The sequence below is a fragment of the Trichosurus vulpecula genome, chromosome 3, assembly GCF_011100635.1.
Source record: "Trichosurus vulpecula isolate mTriVul1 chromosome 3, mTriVul1.pri, whole genome shotgun sequence".
In the NCBI taxonomy this organism is placed as follows: Eukaryota; Metazoa; Chordata; class Mammalia; order Diprotodontia; family Phalangeridae; genus Trichosurus; species Trichosurus vulpecula.
In genome coordinates this window covers 363,366,704-363,393,499 of record NC_050575.1, presented here as the reverse complement: position 1 = coordinate 363,393,499, position 26,796 = coordinate 363,366,704, and the positions used below count along the sequence as shown (strand labels likewise).

At 38.7% G+C, this 26,796-nt stretch overlaps 1 protein-coding gene and 1 pseudogene across 1 annotated transcript; one reads left to right on the top strand and one right to left on the bottom strand.

The window, feature by feature from the left end:
- LOC118841651 overlaps positions 1-26,796 on the bottom strand; it is a 1,013,973-nt pseudogene that overhangs the window by 637,500 nt on the left and 349,677 nt on the right.
- On the top strand, positions 10,612-11,544 carry LOC118841662 (olfactory receptor 1361-like). The gene has a single exon (XM_036749240.1). The coding sequence runs from the start codon at positions 10,612-10,614 to the stop codon at positions 11,542-11,544; it is 933 nt and encodes a 310-aa protein (XP_036605135.1).

The window sequence follows — 26,796 nt, the reverse complement described above, 5'->3', positions numbered from 1 at the left end:
CTATCTTCAATCAGGGGTAAAGATGCCTCATGAGTTGCTATTCATCCTTCATTCATTTTCTTAAGTCAAGCATTTGTTATGCATTTAGGGTGTGAAGGCATTTATTAAGCAGCTACTAATTGCTAGTCTTAGGGCACACAAAGAGGAAAATTACAAAGCCCCTGCCCCACGGAGCTTACATTACATTGGAAGTGGGAAGTGGTTAGGCTAGGATGTGGACCACCCATCCTAGTTGGGACTAGAGTTGAAGTACAGCAAGAAATCAATCTACTTTCAAGAGATGGACATTTTGTCTTTTTTAACTCTGTTTCTATACTGATTCTCACTCTCCATACTGTTTCTCACTGCCTTTAGACCCTTACGGTCAAACTTTCAGGGTCTTTATTATTGGTCCTGGTTATGCTGGTCACAATGGCATTTGCCAACTTTGCTGCAGACCCAGAAACATCCCACTGGTAGTTCAAAGCAGATCCTTGATTGAAAACACCAAGTCCCTGTAGAAAGGAAGAAATATTGTGAACATAAACATGAACTTTCCTTCCCTCTTTCCTGGTAGTACTAGAGAATACTTTTCCAACAATCCCAGTCACATCAGTACAGAAGGCTCATGGAACACTAGTTTACACAATTCTCACACTGAAAAACACGTGGCTTACCAAAATTACATCTCATATCTTGCCATGGGAGCTATCCACTTCCTACACCAGAACACCTTGATTTTAGAGTTCCATAAAAAGGAGACATAGCAGAGAGTGCCCCCCAAATATGGCAGATATGGTCCCCTATTAGGTTATTCAATTGTACAGCCTTGTTCCAAGAGTCCCAGTCTAGATCTCTTCATTGACCAGGCCAGAGATAGTGTTCCTATGGGAGGTGTTGGAGAAGAACTGAACAGAGGAGTCTATCCGGCCCTCCTTTTTCCCTGCTGGAGGACTGTATTGGGATTTTTGTAACAGCCTCCTAAATGTTCCGCCTACCGCAAGTCTCCACTTTCTCCAAACCATCTGCCACACTGCTACCAAAGGTATTTTCCAAAAGCAAAGGTTCTAACCATGTTACTCTCCTACTCACAAAAGCTTCAGTGGTTCCCTATTGTGCCTAAAAAAACAAACAAATTCCTATTTGATCATGAAAGCCCTTAACAATCTGGCTTCAGCCTCTCCAGGTTTGTTACATTTTCTTCAATTACTCTTAATGCAATAATTCAATCTAACTGATCTTCTTGCTGTTCCTCACTGTTGAATCCCATCTCCCATCTATGTCTGTGCCTTTGTACCAACTGTCCCACATCCTCATGCCTGCAATGCACTCCCTTCTCCACTACTCTTTGTAGAACCCCTCACCCTCATTAAAGATCAGTTCTAATGCCTCCTTCTACATGAGACCTAACTACTAGTGCCCCTCACCCAATTTCTTTTATTTCACTTTGTATACATTTCCGAGTCGCTTATATGTAGTTTCCACTGCTCGAATGTAAGATCCTTGAGGGCAGGGACAGTTTGATTTTTGTGTTTGTATCCTCAGTGCCTAGCAAAGTTCCTGGCATGTAGCAGGTATTCAATAAATGCTTATTGATTGATTGATTGGAACCACGAGGCTATGTGTCAAAAAGTGGAGACCTGAATCTCTGTCATGTCTCTATATACAATCACACTCTGAAACCATGATCTCCTGCACTTGATACCCAGTCTGATAGACTAGTTGACAGGGCCAGTAATATTTGCCAAATTGAATATCTGTGGGACATGGAGCTTGGCCCTGGTTCAAAATGAAAATGATTCGAAGTCAACTTGCTGAGCATGATAAAACTTGAATGAACACTAGTGAATTAATATATACCATTTGGGCTGTAAGACACCTCAGAAGTTGTTCAGAGATGTGCAAAACCTCCTCCAAGACCTATTGTATTAAGGGGTAGTAGGTGATCTTGATAATATCCTCATATTCCAAGAACCCTCTACAGCACATGAAATGGGGAAGTGCCACGTTGCAGTACCTACACCAGCACCAATTTGTTAATTTGGGTTGGTAAAAATTCAAGAAAATAATAAGGGAATATAATTCATGGAGCATATATGTTGGCACAAATCCATGTAAGGTAAAGGCCATACCACACAGAGGGGAACCCCAGCTCCACAAAGGATCTACAATGGTCCCTCTGCTTTGTGGAGATTTTAAAGTCACTTTCTCCCTGGGTTCTCTACCCTTACGGTACCATTCAGAAATCTGTTTAAAAAAACACCACCAGCTTTTCAGTGGACATAGGAGGCAGAAGATTCATTTAACCAACTGAGGAACTAGTTCACCTTACCCTCTATTGTTAGACATGTTTGGATTCATAAAACAAAATTGAAAATTATATATAGATATGTCCTCAGGCCCAGTTGTTGACCTTTCAAGCAGGATGGCAATCAGCACACAAGTGAGACTCAGTCTTACATAGTCTTAACCTTATATTTGTCCATCCTTCCTGGTCAATGGTCAGTGCCCTAGACCTGTGATTGCAGTCTCTTGGTGAAACATGTGAGTCTGTATTGGACCTTATATCCAACACTGTTTAGGAAGCTGTGATTTCAACATGATTTTGACCATTATGTCATCATGTGAAATATGGGTTCAGACCCAGGAATCAGTGAGGTGGCCATCAGACTTAGCATCACTTAGGTGATAAATCTAGTAGCCTGATGATAAGAATTATCTTCCTCACTCCATATCTACTCTACCATATTTGTTATAACAACTTCAACTTGATGTCAAGCTAAATTATCCAAATTCCCTCCAAATCCTGCTAATAGGCAGACCAGTAGAAAAAAATATGTGTCAGAATAAAAATAGTAAAAAAAAAGTCAGTAGAAAGAATACAGGTATCTTTTACCCGTAGAAGTAATGTGCCTAACTCTAGAACCTATGGTATTTACAGGGATAAAGGCCTACAGTGAGAATATAAATGGTAGTGTACAATGCGTGTGCTCCAGAATTGGTAGAGGTCTTGCTCCAACACTGCCTAACCAAGTAATAGTGTGAAGCTTAGGGAGTCATTCTTTGGGGAGTGACAATGATTGTATTTAATTTTGTAGAGGTGGCTGAGTTAACTAGAAAAAAGCAGGGAGTAGCACATGGGACGCCAGTGCCATGTTGGCATAGGGCACTAATATCTTCAGAATAGAATCCTAAGCTTCTGGGAAATCGCTTGAGGTTGGATAAAGTGTCAGTTTTCTTATAGTTCCTGATTTGTGGCTTCCTAGACTTGAGCAACTTGAGACTTCCACTTAAGACTCCTTGACTGATACTAATTCTCCTGCTCAACCAAGCCTCTTACATACTGACAGCACATAGCCACTTGAGTGGGGGGGAGCTCAAATTGAATGCTGTCCACTCCCCTCTTGTCTCAACTCTTGCTTTCTCTTACCTCACCCAACAATTACCATTGCCCAAGTATTTGCCTAATTACTACCATGCGCCAGCTATGCCACAGGGAGTACTTGGGACCAAAGACTTTTCAATTTTCATTCTACCGTCTGATACTCCTATCTTGCCTACTTCACATTAGACAACACGCTAGGATGAATGAGAGTGAAAACTTGAGGGTGGTATAGAGTTTGAAGGCTTGGCTGGTGCCCTCACAAAGGACAGAAGGTTTTGATTGGAAAGATATTGGGTTCTGTTTTGAACATGTTGAGTTTCAGATGCCTATTCTACACTGGTCAAGCTATAGTCCACATCTGAAATATAGTGCTAACTCTGGAAAGCATGCTGTAAGTTTATTGACAAGAAGAGAGTAATGTGAATTGTCAGGGGCTTCAAACCATGCCATATTAGGATTACCTGAAGGAGCACAGCTTTTTTAGCTTCTAATAAATAAATAGTAAATAAAACTTTGTGGAAACATAAGAAATGTCTTCAAATATCTGAAAGCCCGATTTATGCAGTAAAGTTTAGACTTATTTTGTTTGACTAAAATGGAACTTATACAAAAGTGATTCTTTTTATCAATATAAGAAAGAAGTTCCCAACAATTTGATGTGTTTGAAAATGGAATGCATTGCTTTGTGAAGTAGTGAGTTCCCTGTCATCAACTACATCCAAAAAGAGACTGACCACTTTTCAGGGATCTTTCTCACAGAATTTACACATCTTGTAATGATAAGGGGGAGGCAGGCTAGATGACTTCTAAGGTCCCTTCTAAATCCAAGATTCATATAATCATAGAAGAAATTGGAAATACAATTTTAAATTAGGAAGGGACCCTGGAGATCATCTAATCTAATCTCTTCTTTCATGAAAAAAATCTCAGACTCTAAGAGTGACGATGACTTGCCAAAGTGACAGTGAGTGGCCAGGTTAGACCTAGAATTGCAGTCACTCACATGTATTAACATGAAAACCATAAGAGAGATGAATAGAACAGGGACATTATTCCTCCTTTGCCATTAATGAAGTGCTATGGGCATGAAATCTCAGAGGTTTATGACGTTGGTAAATATTCCCACCACAAGCCCAACATAAAATCCCACTGAGGCAGAAGAACTAGGTCCGCCCTATCTTGTCCAAGGACCAACAGTCTCTCTTTCTATGTCATCTACTCCAGGGGGAACTTAGAATTTCTCTGGGCCCTCAACCTTTGGATGGCTTTGAATTTCCCATTAACTGGAGAAAAGAAATAGGAGTAACAGAGTCAGTGCTTTAAATGAAAATACCTGAGGTCTTTACAAACCATCCAGGTAAGGCCTAGGAAACAGCAGCCAGAGCATTGCCTTCAAACACATACATACACACATAACTCATGTTCAGACACATAGATAATAAACATAACTATGCACAGACACACAGATACAACTTCCTTCTCTAGTCGAGATCAAAGTCAGCAAGAAATTGTACCTCAGACAATCCTAGCTTGCCTCTTACCCCCGCCAAGAATAAGATACAATTTTTAGCACAGAATAGAAGCATCACGACTGGAGCAGTGGCTCAGTTACTATTTGGTAAAAACTAGGCTAGACTGTGGCCCTTGAGAGAGAATCCTAGGAACCAGGGCTCAGAGGAACTTTAAACATCATCTAGTCCTAAACTCTCATTTTTAAAGAAACTGAAGACCAAAATAGTTTGACTAGCCATATAGGTAGTTAGAGCTGCTATCAGAACCAGGTTTTCTGGAATCAAATTCAATGGTCTGCCCATTACAATAAAACAGGAACGTCTCATAATAGAGCCAGGTAGAAATCACAGAAATTTCCCATTTCTATTTTAAAGATTCTGCCTTTGAACTGACATTCTTATCAATAGACCCCACTGTTCCTTTTTTGCTACATTCTTCATTTTTTCCTCTAATTTGCACCCTCCATTCCAGCTAGGCTGTTCTCATTTTCCCTTCCTCACTACTTTGTGTTTTTCCACCTGCAAAACCTGGTGTGCCCTATTTCCCTCTGTCCAAACTGTTTTGCCCTTCCTTTGGTAACTAAATGCTACCTACATATCAAGGCCCAGTCAAAGTCCCCATTCTCTCTGATTAATCCAAGCTACACTGAGATTTCCCTTTTTTGGATTCCTATAGCATGTGTTCTTTGGTCTACCCAAGGAACTCTTGAACTCTGAAGTCTCCCCTTGCTCTGATGCTCTATGAACCTGTCGCTTAAAATTCTCTACGTTTTAAGAGCAACATGGGAAATTAATTTTATTCTGATAGGAAAATATTAAGGCCATTTATGTCTTCCATAGAAAAGTATGCTGCATAGCTTTCTCTTTCCCTTTTCTCTACTGTATCATGGAAGACATATCTTTCTGAAGGAGCTGAATGTTGTAAAGACTGACAGACTGGGAAAGAAAAGAGTTACAGGAAGAAATCTTCAAACCAAATCACCTAAAGCCAGCAACTATGAAAATCTACAGGGAAACTTTGATGTGCAATCGCCATAAGACTGAGTACAAACCATCTTGAAATCTCAGAGCAATGTAGCAGGCTCATAAGGAGATTAGGGTAAGTTAGGAAATAGCACTCACATCTAAGGGCATTGAAGGGAAACCAATGTTAGGTCATAAGATAATAAGATCCTAAGATTTAGATCTTAGATCATAGCTTAAGAACTGGATGGGTCCCTAAAGATCATCTAGTACAACTCCTTCAGTTTAAAAATAAAGAACCGAGGAACAGAGAGGTTGAATGATTTATTTGAAGTCACAAAAATGTTAAATACTAAAGACTTGAACCTAGATCACCAGGTTCAAAAACCTAGCTTTTTTTACTATTTCATACAGTTGTAGCTGATAAAAACCTAAGGTTCATATTTTAAAAAGCATTTTAAGGTGATTTGTTAAAAATAACACTATTAGCTAGATAATAAAAGTATTATGGATCCCACATGTTACAAACCAAGGTACATGGAGACTAAGAGACTTGCTCAAGGTCACACAGTTAACAAGCAGTAATGTTTATTAAATTAAAGGCTAAAATCCAAGTCTTCAGATTCCAAATCCAATGATCTTCCCTGTATGCCTCACAGTTCTTCTACTACATTGATTGCTTAATTTAAAAAAAAATAGAATCATCAAATTTTATTTAGTATGTTAACTTTTTTAAAACTCTATGAAATAATTTATCAGGTTGGTATTTTTGGCTGCTCTAACAGTTATGTTGTTAAAATTAAAAAGGCAGAATATAAAATGAATACTTACAAACTGAATCTCAACTAAAGACTCACTTGTAGATTGGATCCAGGGAACTTAAGCAAATATCACCAATAAAGTTTATCTGTTTATATTTAGCTATGTCTACCTACCTACCTACCTATTTATCTGTCATCTATTATTTCAATCTGTGACTGTGATTTCATCATTTCATGAAATTCCCAGAGTGGAAAATTTCTCTACCAGTGCAGATTTCACTTGGTTTTCCACTCCCATAACTTATATTCTCAGACATGGATTAACCATGATTCCAGAGGACTGGTGAATCAGCATGTTGTCCATCTCTTGACGAAATGGTGATAGATCCAGGGTGCAAAATGAGACATGTGTTTTGAACATGGCCACATGGGAATATGTTTTACTCAATTGTACATTTATTACCAGAGTTTTCTTTCTCTTTTTTTCAATGGTTTGAGTGGAGTGGAAGAAAAAGAAAAAAGTATTAATTGAAGCAAATAAAATGTTGGGAGAGGACACTTAAACTCTTGCAGGACTGCCTGAGGATATACTACAAGGCTAAATACCAATGGTCACACAGCTAGTATGTTTGAGAGACTGGACTTAAGTAAATCCAGGGTTCCTGACTCCAGGGCAGCCTCTCACTACCAATAATATCTTGTATAAATTTCAAGAGAAGTTCTTAAGAGTGTGGAGGTGGAGTGTAGAAGTGGGAATGATTGTGAGAAGGATGCAAATTTACAAGTTCAGGGGGTGGAGCCAAGATGGTGGCTGGAAAGCAGGGACTAGCATGAGCTCCCAGCTGAGTCCCTCCAAAAACCTATAAAAAATGACTCTGCACCAGTTCTAGAACTGCAGAACCCACAAAATAGCAGAGGGAAGCAGGGCTCCAGCCAAGGACAGCCTGAATGGTCTCTGGGTGAGGTCTATCCCACACAGAGCTGGGAGCAGAGTGGAGCGGGGCTGGGAGCGGAGTGGAGCAGAGCAGAGCCCAGCATGGGCGACGTGGACCAACCGGACCAGCAGCTGGGTGGAGCATGCCCTAGCGCCCTGAATCAGTGAGCTGCAGCAGTTACCAGACTTTTCAACCAACAAACACCAAAGACAACAGAGAAGGTTAGTGGGAAAAGCTGCGGGAGTGGAAGGAATTCGCTGTTCAGCTACCACCTTGGGGGCAGAAGAGGTTGGGCAGCTACAGAACTACAACTGCAGTTGCTTCTGGCCCCAGGCCCACCCGGTGGGAGGAATTAAGTGGGGGATCAGAGCAGGAGTGAAGAGCCTGCTGAAGACCTAAGTCCAGTCTGGGTTGAGGGTTCTTGGGGAAAGAGGAGTGCTGGTGTGGCAGAGCTGGTGCATCCCCCAAGCTTGGAACATAGGACTCTTTATTCTACAAGTAGTCATAGCCCACTGAAAAATTCAAGGGTCAAGTTAGTTGGCTGGGAATATGGCCAGGCAGCAAAAACTCACCCAGATTCAGTCTCAGATTTTGGAATCTTTCTTTGGTGACAAAGAAGACCAAAACATTCAGCCAGAAGAAGTCAACAAAGTCAAAGAGCCTACAACAAAAGCCTCTAAGAAAAACATGAACTGGTCTCAGGCCATGGAAGAGCTCAAAAAGGATTTGGAAAAGCAAGTTAGAGAAGTAGAGGAAAAATTGGGAAGAGAAATGAGAAGGATGTGAGAAAACCATGAAAAACAAGTCAATGACTTGCTAAAGGAGATCCAAAAAAATACTGAAAAATACACTGAAGAAAGCAACACCATAAAAAATAGACTAACTCAAATGGCAAAAGAACTCCAAAAAGCCAATGAGAAGAATGCTTTGAAAGACAGAGTTAGCCAAATGGAAAAGGAGGTCCAAAAGACCATTGAAGAAAAACCACCTTAAAAATTTGTTTGGAGCAAGTGGAAACTAGTGACTTTATGAGAAATCAGGACATTATAAAACAGAGGAAAAGGAATGAAAAAATGGAAGACAATGTAAAACATATCATTGGAAAAACCAATGACCTGGAAAATAGATCCAGGAGAGATAATTTAAAAATTATTGGACTACCTGAAAGCCATGATCAAAAAAAGAGACTAGATATCATCTCTCAAGAAATTATCAAGGAGAACTGCCCCAATATTCTAGAGCCATAGGGCAAAATAGAAATTGAAAGAATCCACCAATTGCCTCCTCAAAAACATCCCAAAAAGAAATCTCCTAGGAATATTGTTGCCAAATTCCAGAGCTCCCAGATCAAGGAGAAAATACTGCAAGCAGCCAGAAAGAAACAATTTGAGTATTGTGGAAACACAATCAGAATAACCCAAGATCTGGCAGCTTCTACATTAAAAGATCAAAGGGCTTATAATATGATATTCTGGAGGTCAATGGAGCTAGGATCAAAACTAAGAATCACCTACCCAGCAAAACTGAGTATCATGCTCCAAGGCAAAATATAGACTTTCAATAAAATAGAGGACTTTCAAGCTTTCTCAGTGAAAATACCAGAGCTGAATAGAAAATTTGACTTTCAAACACAAGACTCAAGAGAAGCATGAAAAGGTAATCAAGAAAAAAGACAAGAAAAAGAAATTTCAAGGGACTTACTAAAGTTGAACTGTTTTGTTTACATTCCTACATGGAAAGATGATGTGTATGATTCATGAGAGTCAGTATTAGCTGAAGGGAATATGTTTATGTATATATATGTACATGTGAGTGTGTATGTATGTATATATGGACATGTATATATATATATAGAGAGAGAGAGAGAGAAAGAACGGGCACAGGGTGAGTTGAAGATGAAGGGAAGATATCTAAAAGAAATAAAATAAAATTAAGGGATGAGAGAGGAATATATTGAGAGAGGGAGATAGGGAGAGATAGAATGGGGTGAATTATCACACATAAAAGTGGCAAGAAAAAGCAGTTCAGTAGGAAGAGAAGAGAAGTCAGGTGAGGGGGAATGAGTGAATCTTGGTCTCACCAGATTTGACCTGCGGAGGGAATACCATACATACTCAAGTGTGTATCTTACCCCACAGGAAAGTAGGAGGAAGAAGATAAAAAAGGGGAGGATGATAGAAGGGAGGGCAGATGGGGGTGGAGGTAATCAAAAACAAACACTTTCAAAATGGGACAGGGTCAAGGGAGAAAATTCAATAAAGGGGGATAGGTCCGGAAGGAGCAAAATATAGTGAGTCTTTCACAACATGAGTATCGTGGAAGGTTTATACATAATGATACACATGTGGCCTATGTTGAATTGCTTGACTTCTTAGGGAGGGTGGGTGGGAAGGGAATAGGGGAGAGAATCTGGAACTCAAAGTTTTAAAAACAGATGTTCAAAAACAACAAAAATGGTTTTTGCATGCTACTAGAAAATAAGATACACAGGCAAGGGGGCATAGAAATTTATCTTGCCCTACAAGAAAGGAAAGGAAAAGGGGATGGGAGGGGAGTGGGGTGACAGATGGGAGGGCTGACTGGGGAACAGGGCAGCCAGAATATACACTGTCTTGGAGTGGGGGGGAGGGTAGAAATGGGGAGAAAATTTGTAATTCAAGCTCTTGTGATAATGCTGAAAACTAATTATATTAAATTTTAAAAAAATTAAAAAAATTTACAAGTTTATTTCAGCACAGGAAAGTCACAGATACATGTCCTTCATGAACATTGAAAAGACTGTTCACAACACCAATTGCTAAGGGAACTATTTTTTTTCTCCACGCAGAACAACTTACATTATTTCTTTATTTACTGCCTTTAAATCGGTACTGTATGCATGACCAAATCCTCAACTCCCTGACATGAGTATTTGATCATTAGTTTAAAAGCTTAGACTAATTTTGCCGTTAAAATAATGCCAGATGAAGAAACATCTTGGATTTGGGGGCATGCAAGAAAACTAGTTCCTAAACAAAAAATGTCAGTAACTATTAAAATCTTTTGTTGATTTAGGTATATTTTTTCCTCTGGCAGATATGGGCAGAGAAAACCAAACCATTATCTCTGAATTCCTTCTCTTGGGGCTCTCCAGTCAGCCAGAACAGCAGCAAATTCTCTTCTGGCTATTCCTGTGTGTCTATCTTATCACTGTGATTGGGAACCTGCTCATCATAATGGCCATTGGTTTGGACGCCCAACTACACTCACCCATGTACTTCTTCCTGGCCAACCTCTCTTTTGTTGACCTTTGCTTTTCTTCAGTTACAATCCCCAAGATGTTGGTAAACCACATGATGAGAAGCAACTCTATTTCTTATGTGGAGTGCATGTTGCAGATGTATTTCTTTATTACTTTTGCAAACATGGATGGGTTTCTTCTCATGGTGATGGCTTATGACCGCTACATGGCAATTTGCCGCCCACTTCACTACACCACAGTGATGCGCCCTGGACTTTGCATCCTTCTGGTGGCCATATCCTGGGTCATCACTAATCTGCATGCCCTCTTACACACCCTGCTTATGGCTCAATTGTCTTTCTGTGCAGAAAACATCATTCCTCACTTTTTCTGTGATCCCTACCCAGTTCGAAAGCTGTCCTGTTCAGACACCTTCATCAGTGATTTGATGGTGTTCACTGTGGGTGGAGCAATGTTTGTTACTCCATTCACATGCATTGCCATCTCTTATGTCTTCATATTCTCCAATGTGATGAAGATCCCATCTACCCAAGGAATACAGAAAGCCCTGTCCACATGTGGTTCCCACCTCACTGTGGTTTCCCTCTTCTATGGGGCCATAATGGGGATCTACCTGCGCCCCTCATCCTCATATTCAGCTGTGGACACAGTGGCCACAGTTATCTTTACTGTGGTTACCCCCATGCTTAACCCCTTTATCTATAGCCTGAGAAATCAGGACATGAAGCTAGCTCTACAGAGACTGATTCTTACAAAAGCGATCTTGTGAATGCCTTAGAATCATAGAACTCAATTTAATTCAACGAACATTTAGTATCAAGCAAAGTGTTTATTAAGCACTTATTTTGTATCAGCTCCTGTGTAATGAGCTGGGGCAACAAAGACAGAAATAAAATTATCCTTCCCCTCAAGAAGCTTACATCCTATTGGAGAAAACAAGATATACATATATAAATTAATATAAAATATATGCAAAGTAAATACAAGTTAGTTTCAGAGGGCATTAGAAGCTGGTAGATTCAGGAAAGATATCAAGTAAAAGATGGCATGCTGAGGTTACAATATAATCTTTTACAAAACTTCTGCTCTTCTCCCTGCACGTGAATTATTATATAGAATTTTACTACTTATTAAAAGAAGTGATGCAGAGGTGAGGAAGCATGGAAGACAACTAGTGCAAAAGCATAAAGATGGAAGATGGAATGACATGTATGAGAAACAGCAGGTAGGCTGCTTTGTTTGCAATGTTTGAAGAAGACTAATGGGCAGTATGCCCATTGTGGAAAAACAGGCTGAAGCGTGATTACAGTGGACTTTTAATACCAAACAATGAAATTTGTCCTAGGATAAGGGCTATAAACATTTTTGTGTGACGGGCTGCTTTGGCATTCTGATTAAATCCATGGACCCCTTTTCAGAATAATGCTAATAAATACATAAAATACGTAGGATTACAAAGGAAACTATGTTGGAGGAAAAAATATCAAATATGTATGTATGTATTATGTTTGTATATGTATATACATATATATTATTGTTTATATAACCAAGGTTCAAACGTCTGTCATAGAGGGAGTAGAAAACCACTAGACACTTTTTAATGGAGGGCCATGGTCAAAGCTATGCTTTAGGAATATCTCTTTGACAGTTGCTCGGGAAAATAAATTGGAGACATGAGAGACTTGAGGTAAGAAGAACTTTTAGGAGGTTGTTGAAATATTCCAGGTCAATTTGGGGTGGTAGCAATGGGAGTAGAGAAAGGACAATGAATGTTAAAGATACAATGGAGGTAAAGTCAGTAATGCTTGGTAACTAATATAATATGGAGAGGGTAAGGTGGAGTAAAGAAGAAAGGATGACACCAAGTATGCAAACCTGAGTAAGTAAAGTGATGGTGATGCCCTCAAAGGATGTCAGTCAGTCAGCAAACATTTATTAGGTGCCTACCATTTTTCTGGTAAACATCTAAGTGCTGAGGATAAAAAGAAAAATTGAAAGTCACTTCTCTCAAGGAGTTTGCAATCTAATGAGAGACATACCATTAAAACTACTATGTACAAACAAGCTATATACAGGTTAACTTAGAAATAATGAACAGAGGGAAGGCAGTAGAATTAGGAGAGGTAATAAAAGGTTTTCAATACGTGAGATTTTAGCTGAGACTTGAAGGAAGCCAGGGAAGCTGGAAAGCATAGATGTCAAAGATGGGCTGGAGGAGGAGATGGAGCTCTGTTTTGGAATTTACTATTTGACATCCATATCTTCACATGCCTTTGTGCATGCTCCTGGTCTGTCTGACCCTAGAAGACCTGCACCTCACCTCCACCATAGTGCCCAGAGGCCTCCATGCCCTAATGACAGGACATCAGGCCATTACACATACAGCCTACACGACCATGATCTTCTTTATTTGGATTGCAAGCATCATGGACAGCAATGTTTTAGCTATGTAATAGTCTGTCCCACTGAGGCTTCACCAGGGCTGAAAGATCAGGAGGGGTAAAAAGCCAGAGGCCTTGCAATGTAAATGGGAAAGGTTTAAGATTCAGAATAAATACCACACACTTCAGGAAGGGTCTGAGGCTTCATCATATTAAGAGATCAACAAAGAACCAGACTGCACTCATACGTTTGTCCTTAGCTAGTCATCTGTGCAAGACCCCAAGTGTCTTTCTTTTCTATTTCCAATGTCTAGAAAATATAACTGAATTGAGGCTGATCACCATAAGCCAAGGTTGAGTACCTTATTGAAAGAAGGATTATCAGAGGCTAGAACTCTCCTGCTTGAGGTGGGAAACCTCAGAGCTGAGGGTCTAAAGGAGTCAGAGAGAAGAAGTTTCTGTTAATACTATATTAAAAATTATTGCCATGGATGAAAAGAGCACCACATCACTAGCTGAAAAGAGTAATATACCTAAAGGTTGTGTAATATCAGCCAGCCAGACCAGTAGCTGAAGGTGGTAAAAGACTGTAGCTGCACATCGAAGAATGAGACCAAGGACTCAAATATATCAGCCTGCACAACAGAAACATCACTCGCTGAGAAGAGCCTAGTGACAGAGCAACCTGCCTGGCCCATTCCAATAGCTGCTGCCTATAATAGAGTGGCATGCCCAACACTGTCTGACAGCACTCTGACACCCTAATGTCAGAGTGGGTTTCCTAGCCCAGTCCAGAATCAACCAAGCCTGGTGAAGAGTCAATGTAACAGCCAAATGACTTCCTTGAACCAGTCATGGTGTGAAAGAAGAATCAGAACAAAAGGGGAAAACTGCAAGAAAGAAAAGAAATAGAAAACAGTATGCTTTCATCTGCATTCAGACTCCATAGTTCTTTCTCTCGAGGTGGATAGCATTTTCCACAATGAATCTTTTGGAATTGTCTTAGATCATTGTTACTGTTGAGAAGAACTAAGTCTATCAAAGATGGTCATTTCACAATGCTATTGTTGCTGTGTGCAATATTCTGGTTCTGCTCACTTCACTCAGAATAAGTTGATTGAAGTCTTTCCAGGTATTTTTTAAATCCTTCTGCTCATCATTTCTTATACCACAGTAGTATTCCGTTACATTCACATACTACAACTTCTTAAGGCATTCCCCAATTGAGAGGCATCCTCTCAATGTCTAATTCTTTACCACCACTAAAAGAGCTACTATAAATATCTTGCATGTATAGGCTCTTTTCCCTTTTTTATGATCTATTTGAGATACAGACCAAATAGTGGTGTTGCTGGATCAAAGGGTATGCACAGTTTTATAGCCCTTTGGGCTTAGTTCCAAATTGCTCTCCAAAATGGTTAGATCAGTTCACAATTCCACCAAAAATGCACTAATGTTCCAGTTTTCCCACAACTTTTCCAACATTTATCATTTTCCTTTTTTGCCATATTAGCCCATCTGATAGGTATGAGGTGGTATCTCAGACTGCAACAAATTTTGTGAGGATTCTCTGAAGAAAGAGAGAATACAGAGGCCCTGAAGTTCCTGAGATGCAACTTGCCTTAGCCATATGTATTCCCTACATGTATCCCTAAATACCATCATACTTTGAATTTAGCTCTGCTGTTTTCCTCCGCCTCTGGGCAGAGTTGTGAGAGAAAGCACCCTTGGATTTGGGGCAAATGTTTTGTTACCCGTATTCTTGCCGTGTTGTTTGAATAAATATCTTTGCTAAAGAATTGGGTCTACTGGATGATTTTTAAGGGAAAATACACTGATGGGAGCTCATGAACCAGTCTGTGGAGGGTAACCACATGCAAGGTTAACATTGGGACCCTGAAAACAGCAGTTGCCATCCTTCTGGGGTTCCAATGTGCCAGTTCCAGTGCAAGTTGGGGAGTCTCAAACTGGATGTCCCAAAAATATCTTAAACTCAACATGTCAAAAATTACACTCACTACCTGCTCCCTTAAGCCCTCCCCTCTTCTTAATTCCCCTATAGCTGTTCAGAGCACTACCATGTCCCAATCACCCAGGCTCGAAACCTAGGTATCATCCTTGACTTGTCTCTCTCTCTCCCCTCTCCCCTTGTTCAATATGTTTCATTTTTCCCCTTGGTGAATTTTTAAAAATTGTACTCGTTTTATTCTGAACTTAGGAAAGAACAAGCATATTTTCATAGCATATTGGAATTTTTAAAAAGATCATTTGCGCATGAACCTGCAAATCTATTATGTACAACTTTCTGTTAGTTTAAAATATATAATAAAGTTATCATGTAGCTTTCTTTTTTTCTTCCTTCCCCCCCAACCTTACTATTAGACACAAACACGTGTGTGTGTGTGTATGCATGTACATATATTATATGTGTGTATATTTAAAATCGTTCCGTACATTCTTCTATTTATCAGTTCTTTCCTGGAAGCTGATAACATCTTTCTTCATAAGTTCTTTGTAGCTTATTTGTACACTTATAATAGACCAAATGACTTAGTCACTCAAAGTTGTTCTTAAAAAATATTGCTGTTACCTTATACAGCATTGTTTTGGTTCTGCTTATTTTGCTTTTCATTATTTTGTGTAATTCTATTCATGTTTTCTTAAGGTCAATGAGCTCATCATTTCCATCATAATCATATGCCACAACTTGTTCAGCCATTCCCCAGTTGATGGGCATCCCCACAATTTCCAGTTCTTTGCAACCACAAAGACAGCTGCTATAAATATTTCAGAACACACAGATTCTTTTCCTTTTTGTCCTAATCATCTTTGGAAACAGACCTAGTATTGGTGTTGCTGGGTCTAAGAGTATAGGCAGTTTAATGATAAAGCATGTTGATTTTACCTTCAAAACATCTCTCTCTATAACACCCACTCCTATCCTCTGATGCTGTCATCACCTTGGTACAGACCTTCATCACCTAAAGTCTGGACTGTTCCAACAGTCTGCTGATTGGTCTTCCTGCTACAGGTCTCTCCCCACTCTTCTCCATCCTCCAATCAGCAGTCAAAATTATCTTCCTAAAGCAGAAGGCTAACCATATCACCTCTCTGAATCAATAAACTCTAGTGGCTCTTCTTTTTTTGTTCTTGAAGCCCTTCAAACTTCCCCTACTACCTTTCCAGTCTTCTTATACATTGCACCTCACCATGTTCTCTTTGATCCACTGACACTGGCTTCCTTGCTGTTCTTCATGCAAGATACCCCACCTATCAACCTCAGGCATTTTCACTGGCTGTCCCCCATGCATGTAATGCTCTCCCTTCTACTCTCTACCTCTAGACTTCCTGCAAGTCTCAGCTAAAATCTCACCTGCTACAGTAATCCTTTCCCAATTTCTCTTAATACCTAACACCATTTCCAGCTGTTAATTATTTCCTATTTATCCTAGATACAGTTTGTTTGTACATAGGACCATTCTAACTAGGACTCAAATACAATGGAATTCCCTCCAAACTATCCACAAGAGTCTGGAAAAGTTGGATGTAAGTTAGGTATCAGTCTCATTTCATGAAGCCATTGAGTCTGTTCAGATGCATACCTGAGAACTCCCTAATCCCTTCTGGATGCTCATTTTCTCTGTACCAAAGGTCAATCCTCTAATGCTCCAATGCCAAAATTTTCTAAATAGCCAAGTCTCTCTACCCCCAATCCCCCAACATTTATGATCTTCTAGGTCAGCATCTCACTGCTACCTGCTGATTGTTTACGCCTATCTCATCCTCTTTGGCCAGACAGGATCCTCTAGTTCTCCTGGTTATCCTATTCAAACCTGACCCCTGATATATTTTGGCTGTGGAATCCTGGGAAACTTATTTAACTTTTCATGTTTTCAGAAAGTCTCTAAGACTACAGGTTGCAAATACCTGCCCATTTGCTTAAATAAGTACCAGAATCTTTTTTAAGGCACTCAGGGTTAAATGACTTGCCTAGGGTCACACAGCTAGTAAGTCATCCGAGCCTAGATTTGAACTCAGGTCCTCCTGACTCCAGAGCCACTACACTATCCACTGAAACAGCTAGCTGCTCCTAGAATTTCATAACATGAATGAAATCACAGGTTTGGGATTTTTAAAATTATCATTTTTGTTGTTTTTGTACAACACTATTTGCTGTACCATATCATTTTATATCTATACCTCATCAGCATTTCCCTACACCATTAAAGTCACAAGTCTGGCTTTTTTAAATTATTGCTTTTGTGAAGAAGAAGGATAAAGAAGAAGACCAGGAGGAGGAGGAGATGATAAGTATATCCAAGAAATGTAAAAATAGTGCAAAGGTTTTACTTTTCTGCACTGCTGACAGCCCTAGATGCATGAGACCAGGACTGAATAACCAAGATGCCTGAGTTCCCTAGCCAAGACGTATAGATTTATTTCCCCAAGATGATTGATAGTTGACTCACTTTCCCTCCATGAACACTTCTCCTTCCTCCTAATCTGGAACAAATGACCTTAGATCGTATGTGTTCCCCAGGGCCTGCCTGCACAGGAACTCATGCTCTCTTGGTTGTGTCAAGGAGATGGAAACACAGGGGACACAGTTCATGGAAGCAGCCAAGAAAATTCCCATAAGATGAGAACAGAATGAGGAAATCTTGTATACTAGACTTCTCTAGCACAAAGCTTCATTCTGTTTTTACCTAAAATCTCTCCAGATGGAACAAGGAAAGCAGCAATATCTAATGGGCAAAAGGGAGGACGAGAAGAGATGCTTCCTAGAGAGACATATAGTCTAAGAACAACTGGCTCCCCTGAACCCTTATTATCCTAGACTCACTATTAGATATCCTTGTACTTCATTCATGAGGCCTCCTAGATGTCTTCTATCTCTGAGTCTGACTGGCAATTAAAAGCTATTACTTCCTTCTCCAGTCAGTTCCCCTGTCCAAAAGATAGATGTGTTTGCAGCAGAAGTGGTCCATCCAACCCTGCCTATGGCCATAAATTAATTTACTTCATCTCCACTTCTCCATGAAGAACTCAAGCATCTATGACTCCCATCCTATCCATAGCCAACCCCTATCTATTTTCATCACTTCTGGTGGAGAAGGTCCCTGGATTCTCAATCATCTCTTCACTGTGAATTACCTACTGTGGAAGAGAGAAAAGGAGGTAACAGAACCAGAGAGTTGGTAAATTTATGGGATCAGAACATACTGACCAGGTAAAAGACTAGGGAGTAAGTTCAGGAAAATCTCCCTCAGATGCAGATAGAAACACACTCATATATTCTGAGATGAACTCACAGGCATGCACAAGGACACAGACACATGTAAGACCCCAGAAACACAAAAAGACAGCAACAGGTATAGAAAGAGACAGACACACACATAAAAGGACACAGAAACAGAAATTTCTAAGCCTTTCCTTCTCTTTCATACCAATTTGAGATTACTATGGGGCAAATCTCTCAGCTGATCACATCCCAAACTTCCTGGGATGTGGCGAGGACCTAAAACACCTATGTGTTAAATAGAGACCCATAGCCTAGACACTAGGGGGGAACAGGAGTAGCTGCTGCTCAGAGGTGAGGAGATGGGAAGCCCATAGTTCATAAGTGGGAGGTTTCTTTGGCCAGTAATTAACACAATCTTTAATATTGAAAGATCTTAAGCACATTGACTGGATTGCTAAGGGTTAATGTGTAGCACCAGAACTGAATGCTCCTACCACTATGTGCAATGTTAAGATCTATTTGGGTGGCTAGTTTTAACTTGAGTTCAATTTTTGGAAGAGTAAAATATTAAGAAGACAGAACACTTGAATACACAGAAGGGAGAAGCATACTTTGTGCAAATTATACAGTAACCACTCAAATACCAATCTATTTTGATAGTTGCTCTTTTGAAACTTGAGAAATAGAAATAAAATCAGAAAAGACATCAATTCTGTAAGGTTAAAAAAGGGCTTCATAGAATGTTATGTCTTTGTATGTTTCAAGATTTCATCAAGTCTGTGCTTGTATTTGTCCTCACATGGTACTCAGGGGAAAAAATAGCTTTGAAATTATAGTTCAGAATAGGTAGCACAATGAGAGTGATTTAACTTTAATACAAACTGTTTACAACTCTAAGGTTTTTTTCCTTGATGAAATTCAGTTCGTATTGTGATCAGTTCTGTTTAAATAATCAGTACTGTTTAAATAATGCTCAGGAAGAACACAATGATAGCTGATCATAAAGCTTTTTGACATGTTTGGAAAATAAAAAAAAACTAGCTTTTCAATTGTGGTCAAGGATGTGGTGCTTCAGGTTGAAATCACTCCAGAAGCCTCTTCACAGAAAGCACAACATACATTAGCCCCAATGCCTCAGTGGAGATACTTCAGAGACACAATCAGGAACACCAGACATTTCTCTATGAGGGCTAGGATTTGAGATAAAAATTGAGCATTAGATCTTGGGGAGTCATTCCATACTGTAAGTATTGAGTCCCATTTTGAAATAATCCTCCTATCTGTATATTTGTGAAATGTGCCTCATTTAGGCAGCTAGGTGGCATAGTGGATAGAGTACTGGGCCTGGAGTTAGGAACACTCATTTTCCTGAGTTCAAATCAGACTTCAGACATTTACTGCCTGTGTGACCCTGACCAAGACACTTAACCTTCTTTGCCTCATTTTTCTTATCTATATAATGGAGAAGGAAATGGCAAAGCATCCTGTATCTTTGCCAACAAAACCCCAAATGGTGTCACAAAGAGTTGGACACAATTGAACAACAACTCATTCTACAAAGGTAAGTGTTGCTGATAGAGTCCTAGTAGAACTGCCCACCAGCCCCAATATTGTAACTGCATTCCCCACTGTACCTAGCCACTAGGCCCCCTGCCCCTGGAGATTTAACTAAAAAGGTAGTTGAAACAATTGATAATGTTAGCAAAAGAGAAGGATATTAAATAAGCCCACATAAATCATCACAATTTCTATATATCACCTTTAAAGTTCTGCAACAAGAGATAGTTCTTTTAAAATAACTGTAGACACTGTAAAATACCTGGGAGTATATCTGCCAAGACAAATTCAGGAACTATATGAACATAATTACAAAACATTTTTTATAAAAATGAAGTCTCATTTAAAATATTTGAAGAAACATTCATTGTTCATGGGTGGGCTGAGCCAATATAATAGAAATGACAATTCTACCTAAATTAATCTACTTATTTAGTGCCATCCCAGTTAAATTACAAAACAAAATTCTTTTTATTTTATTGAGCTAGAAAAACTGAAAAAAATTCATTTGGAGGAACAAAAGATCAAGAATATCAAGGGAATTTTTTAAAGTAAGGGAAGGAAGTCTAGCAGTATCAGATCATAAACTGTATTGTAAGGCAGCAATTATCAAAATTATCTGGTACTAGATAAGAAATAGATTGGTAAATTGGCAGAATAGAGGAGATGTACAATAAATATTAGCAATTATAATAACTTTGTGTTTGATTAATGTAAAGATTTATGCTTTCAGGATAAGAATTTATTGTTTCATAAAAAAAAATTGTCAGGAACTCTGGAAAATATTCTGGCAGAAACTAAGTATAAACCAATATCTTGCACCATTCACCAAGATAAGGTCAAAATGGATACATGATCTAGACATAAAGAAAGATATCATTAGTAAATTAGGAGAACATAGAACACTGCTTATCAGATTTATGGATGGGAAAATTTATGAACAGACAAGAGCTAGAGAGCCCTTTAAGATATAAAATGTATAATTTTGTATACTTATATTTTATATATAATGTGTAATTTTGACTACATAAAATTAAAATGATTTTGTACAAATAGAAACAATGCAGCCAAAATTAGAAAAAAGCAGAAAACTGGAAGGACATTTGATAGAATAAAGGCCTCATATCTCAACTATATAGAGAATTTTGTCAAATTTAAACAATGACTCATTCTCCAATTGATAAATGATCTAATGATATAAACAAGCAGTTTTTCTTTTTTTTAATTTAATTTTTTTTATTTTTAGTTTACAACATTCGGTTCCACATAATTTTGAGTTCCAGATTTTCCTCCCTCCCTTCCCCCCTCCCTCCCCAAGACAGTATGGAATCCCATATAGCTTTCACATATAACTTCGCATTGAATTAATTTACATACTAGTCAAGTCATGGAGAAGAACTGTGATCAATGAAATGAATCATGCGAAAGAAGAAAAGGACAAAAAAAAAACCAAGCAGTTTTTCAATGAAGAAATCAAAGTTTATTTATAAATATTATGTATGTGGATGCATGTATACATACATGTATGTATATACCCACATACTTATTCCATATGAAAAATGCTCTAAATCAATGCTGATTAGAGAAACGTAAATTAAAACAACTTTTAGATACTATCATAAGATTGGCTAAAATGATAGAAGGGGAAATGACAAATGTTGGAGAGGATGTAGAATAATTAGGACATTAATATACTATTTGTGGAACAGTGGACTGATCCAAACATTTTGAAAAGGAAACTGGAATTATGCCCAAAGAATTATAAAGCTATGAATGTACCCTTTGACTGAGAAATACCACTATTAGGTTTATTTCCCAAGGTGACCAGGGAAAAAGGAAAAGAACCTATATATTCTAAAATATTTATGGTAGCTTTCTTTGTGTTGGCAAAGACCCGGAAACTGAGAGGATACCCTTCAATTGGGGAATGGCTAAAGAAGTTGTGGTATGTAATTGTGATGGAATACTAGTGTGCTGTAAGAAATGATGAGCCGGTTGATTTTAGGAAAACATTAAAACATTTGCATGAAATAATGGAGTGAAATGAACAGAACCAAGAAAACATTGTCTATAGTAACAGCAATATTGTTTGAAAAGCAAACGTGAACGACTAAGCTATTGTGAGGTATATGAATATTCACATCAACTACAAACAACCTATGAAGAAAGATACTATCCACCCCCAGAGAAAGAATTGACAAATGGGGCCATGTATTATATAGTTTCACATATATATGTATGTCAAATGTTGGCATTCTCTAGTGAAGGGGTGGGAGGGAGTGAAGCACCTTGAAACTCAAATGTAACAGAAAAAAAATTTTAACATAGAGTTTTCTAAAGCATGCTTGAGGAGTACAGATTGTATTCTGGTGAGAAATGAAGAGATGAGTGACCTAGATCTACATCCTTAAATAGAGATTTACCATCAGTTTGATCTAATCATCACCATAATATCTTTCATTTTATTTTCACTACCACTGTGGTCACCAATTCTACATAATAAGAGTATGACTACAAATTATTTTGACAAGGAGCTCAGATCAGAGTCATTCAAACCAAACAAGCCAGGTTAGACCACTTGCATCACTCAGAAAGTTATCTGTAAAACACTGTTTCATAACACTTTATTCCACATCCACTTTGGGCTCAGAAGGAAGAGTTCTTGGTTAGAAGTAAGCTCAGAGGTCTTAGAAGGAGCTAGGAGGTCATCTAATCATGCCCTTTAACTTCACAAATAGGACGACTGGGGTCCATAATGGTTAAATGGTTTGTCCAAGTTGACACGGGGTAGTATGTAGCAGAATATTTCAAATCCTGTCTTCTAGCAAGATTTAGAAGCAAATCTAGTACTCTTTCAATTGCAGTGGGAAAGAAAATGGAGGGGAAACATCATAGAACTAGACTAATCAACTACGTGTTATGGAATACTGGACTCTGACAAATTTTTACAAGACTTGAAGCCTGGCAGGTGGTATAGCTGTCCCCCATCCCTAGGTAACACAAGTAAAACAGTTTTGTCCTTGCCTTTATTCCTGTCTGATGGATGCAGGGTAGAGAGGGAAGAAGCATAGTACCTCCCCTCCTTCTATGACTGAGTTTGAATCACCAGGCCCTGTCCATGGTGCCAAAGAAAACTTTTTTTTCTACTTATATTTTATTGCTTTTATTTTTTATTAATATATTTTTTAGTTTACAACACTCAGTTCTGCAAGCTTTTGAGTTCCAAATTTTCTTTCCCTCCCTCTCCTCCTCCTTCCCCCCACCCAAGATGGCATGTAATCTGATATAGGTTCTACATATACCTTCACATTGAACTTATTTACATAATGGTCCAGTTGTAAAAAAAAAAAAGAGAATTATAACCAGAGGAATGAATCATGAAAAAGAAGAAATGAAACCAAAAAAGCAGGAAAAAAGAAAGCAAATAGTTTGCCTCAATCTGCATTCAGACTCCACAATTCTTTCTCTGGATGTGCATAGCTTTTTCCATCATGAGTTTTTTGGTATATGAATGTAATGGAATCCTATTTTGTTATAAGAAATAAGGAGCAGAGCAGCTAGGTGGTGCAGTGAGTAGAGCATTGGCCCTGAAGTCAGGAGGACCTGAGTTCAAATACAGCTTCAGACACTTGACACATATACTAGCTGTGTGACCTTGGACAAGTAACTTAACCCCAATTGCCCTGCCAAGAAAAAAAGAAATGAGGAGCAGACAGACCTCATTATAACCTGGAAAAACCTATATGCACTGATGCTGAGTGAGGGGAGCAGAACCAGGAGATCATTATACACCATTACAGACACACAGTATCTGTAAGGACTAACTTTGACAGAGTTGGCTCTTCTCATCAATGTAAGGTTCAAAGACAGCTCTAAAAACAACTTTAATCATTCCTTTAAAGAGTAAGCTAATTATTCTACTGAATGATCCACCCCATTCAGGAATTGAGCTCTCAAACTGATATTCAAGACTCTGGGGTTTTAATGGGACTACTGAGGGGCTGTGGTAAATTTTTCCCTTCTCTCTTTCTGCTTCTGCTTGCCAAGTTTTCAACAGGGGAAAACATGTACATTCAGTTCTCTTTGGGATTGACTCTGCATAGAATTGTTTCTGTTGTTACAAACAAACAAATTGAATAAATACTGAGCTTGCAGATGAAATACTGGAGTCATATTTTGTAAAAGTTTTTAATGCCATTAAAAGTAAACCATTGGTAGGCAATATCATACAACAGGAGGAAAGGGCACTAAGTGGCTGACATTAAAAGTACTCAATGTGAATGCATATATCTAAGAGGGAACTGCCGTAAATTCATTGATATTCTTTCAGCTTGATCTAGAACTTCTAGCTTCTGCTTCTCAGTGTCTCTGAACTTAAATGTCTCTTCTGACATTGTGAGGTACAAAATAAGAAGGAAATTTGTAAATCATTTTGGTGCTAACAAAAAGACTCAGCACTTCTGATCACTTTCAATATTCATGTCTTTTGATTATAGGAAAAAAGTGGAGGCAGCAGAGTCAGGGTTTGGGGTGGCAGCATCTGAAATCAACAGACATCAACTGGGTAAGACGTGGAGGGCTTCGAATGGCCAGTTCCATCCATGTACTCTCTTCATACATAGAAACACATCACTACCCTTTATTATTTAATTTTATTTGTTTACTGTTAAATTTTAAGTTCAAAACTGTTTCCCTCTCTCCCTCTTCACCCTGAACTATAGAAGGCCACTATTTGACACAGATAGATAGAGACATAGAGACATAGAAATATGTGTAATGCCCTGCTATGCATACTTCTATTTATCAGTTTTCTCTGGGAGTTAATACTATCTTCCATCACAGGTCCTTTCTAGTTGATTTGAGTATATGCTGAGTAGTAATTTGAGTAATACTCAAAATATTAGTCATTCACAGTTATTCTTCAAACAATATTACTATTACTGCATATTACATTCTTTTGGTTCTGCTTTCACTCTTCATTATTTCTTGCAAGACCTTCCATATTTGACTAAAGCCAACCTACTCATCATTTCCTACAGCACACTAGTATCGCATCACAATCACATACCACAACTTGTTTAGCCATGCCCCATCTGATGAGTATACCCTCAATTTCCAGTTCTTTGCCACCACAAAGAGAGCTGCTATAAATATTTTAAAACATACAGGCTCCTTTCCTTTTTGTCCAATAACCTTGGGAAACAGAACTAATAGTGGTGTTTCTGGGTCAAAGAGTATATACAGTTTTATAACTCTTTGTGAATAATTCCAGCTTGCTCTCCAGAATCATTGGCTCAGTTCACAATTCCACTAGCATTGTATCATTTTCCCACACACCATTGTTATTGAAATAATTTGCCTTCAAATAAAGTCTCGCTTGTTTTTCAAATTGTCAGGTGAGAAATTCTACAATCTGTGTAGAATTCTAATTTACAGTCAGGAAGCTAAAGCTTGTACAAAGAGGGGGAAAATATTCAGGAAAGGAAATACAAACCTCCTGGCCACTCTCATCTCATTCCTTTTTACACTTTAGTTTCTACCCACACCGTCTTTTATCCTGAACTGTACTTGTGTATTGTTCAAACTGTGTTTTAGGGTTTGAAATGAAATTCTAGTCTCAGGGAGGGCATCAGTTGGGCACACCCTTGCCTTTAACCCCTCAACCCTGATAGTAATAGTACTAGGAGGAAGAGGAGGAGGAGGAATAACTAGTATTAATATAAGACTTTCAGGTTTGCAAAGAAACATATATAACATAACATATGTTACCTCATTTGTAACAATCCATATGTCACCAGAAGACATCCAAAGCAGGTTAATCAATTGTTAGGATCAAATACTATGGAAAATTACAAATGTTTCTTTTAAAGTTTTCCTTTATATCATTATGAGCTTGACAAACATCAACAACATGAACGTTCCCCTATACAGTGAATAGAAAAAGAAGACTACATATGAAACCACAAATTTCCCCTGCACACAATTTGTTTTCTAAGTATATTTCAAATTTAACATGATATTTTCAACACTTCTAACATGCTTATTGGTGTGCAATCCATTCCTAAACTTGAAGGAAAGGAAACAAATTCAGTTTTAGGGAAATTACTAAGCCTTTGTGGGATGGAAATAGGATATGGTTATAGAAGGTTGTGCCTTATTTGAAGGGAATAGAATAAACAAAAGAGGCATTGGAATATAACTGTGTGATAAGGAGAAATATTAATGTTAGAACATCCAGAAATCCAAGACAGGTAGCAGAGTGATAAGCATGGGGGTGAAGATCAGTGGAAAAAGACACAGAAGCATTATTTTCATGAGAATGAATCACAGGCTATCTGAATAGAAGGAAGAAATAAAAAAGAGACTTGTGAAACTGACCACAAACTTTCCATATAGTAATAGTACAGGAGTTTAGTGATAGGAGGTTTTAATTATTCCAAAATCAGCTAAATTTATCTCACTTTTTATCTATTTCTCTGTCTCTCTGTCTCCCACTTCCCTTCCTCCCTCCCTTCCTTCTCTTTTTCCTACTTTCTCTGTCTCTCTCCCCCTCCCTCCCTGTCTCCTTCACTCCTCTTCTTCCTTCTCTATCTCTGCCTCTGTCTCTGTCTGTCTCTCTGTCTCTGTCTGTCTCTCTTGCTCTCTGTCTCCCTCACTCTTGCTCTTGCTCTCTCTTCCTCCCTCCCTCTCTCCTTCTTCCTTCCCTCACTTCCTTTCTATGTTCCTCCTCTCTCTTTTTGTCTTTCTCATTATCCCTTCCTCTCTCCCTCTTTCTTCCCTCCCTTCCTTCCTCTCTTCTTGTTTTTCTCTCTGTCTCACTCTCCCTCCATCAATCCTTTCT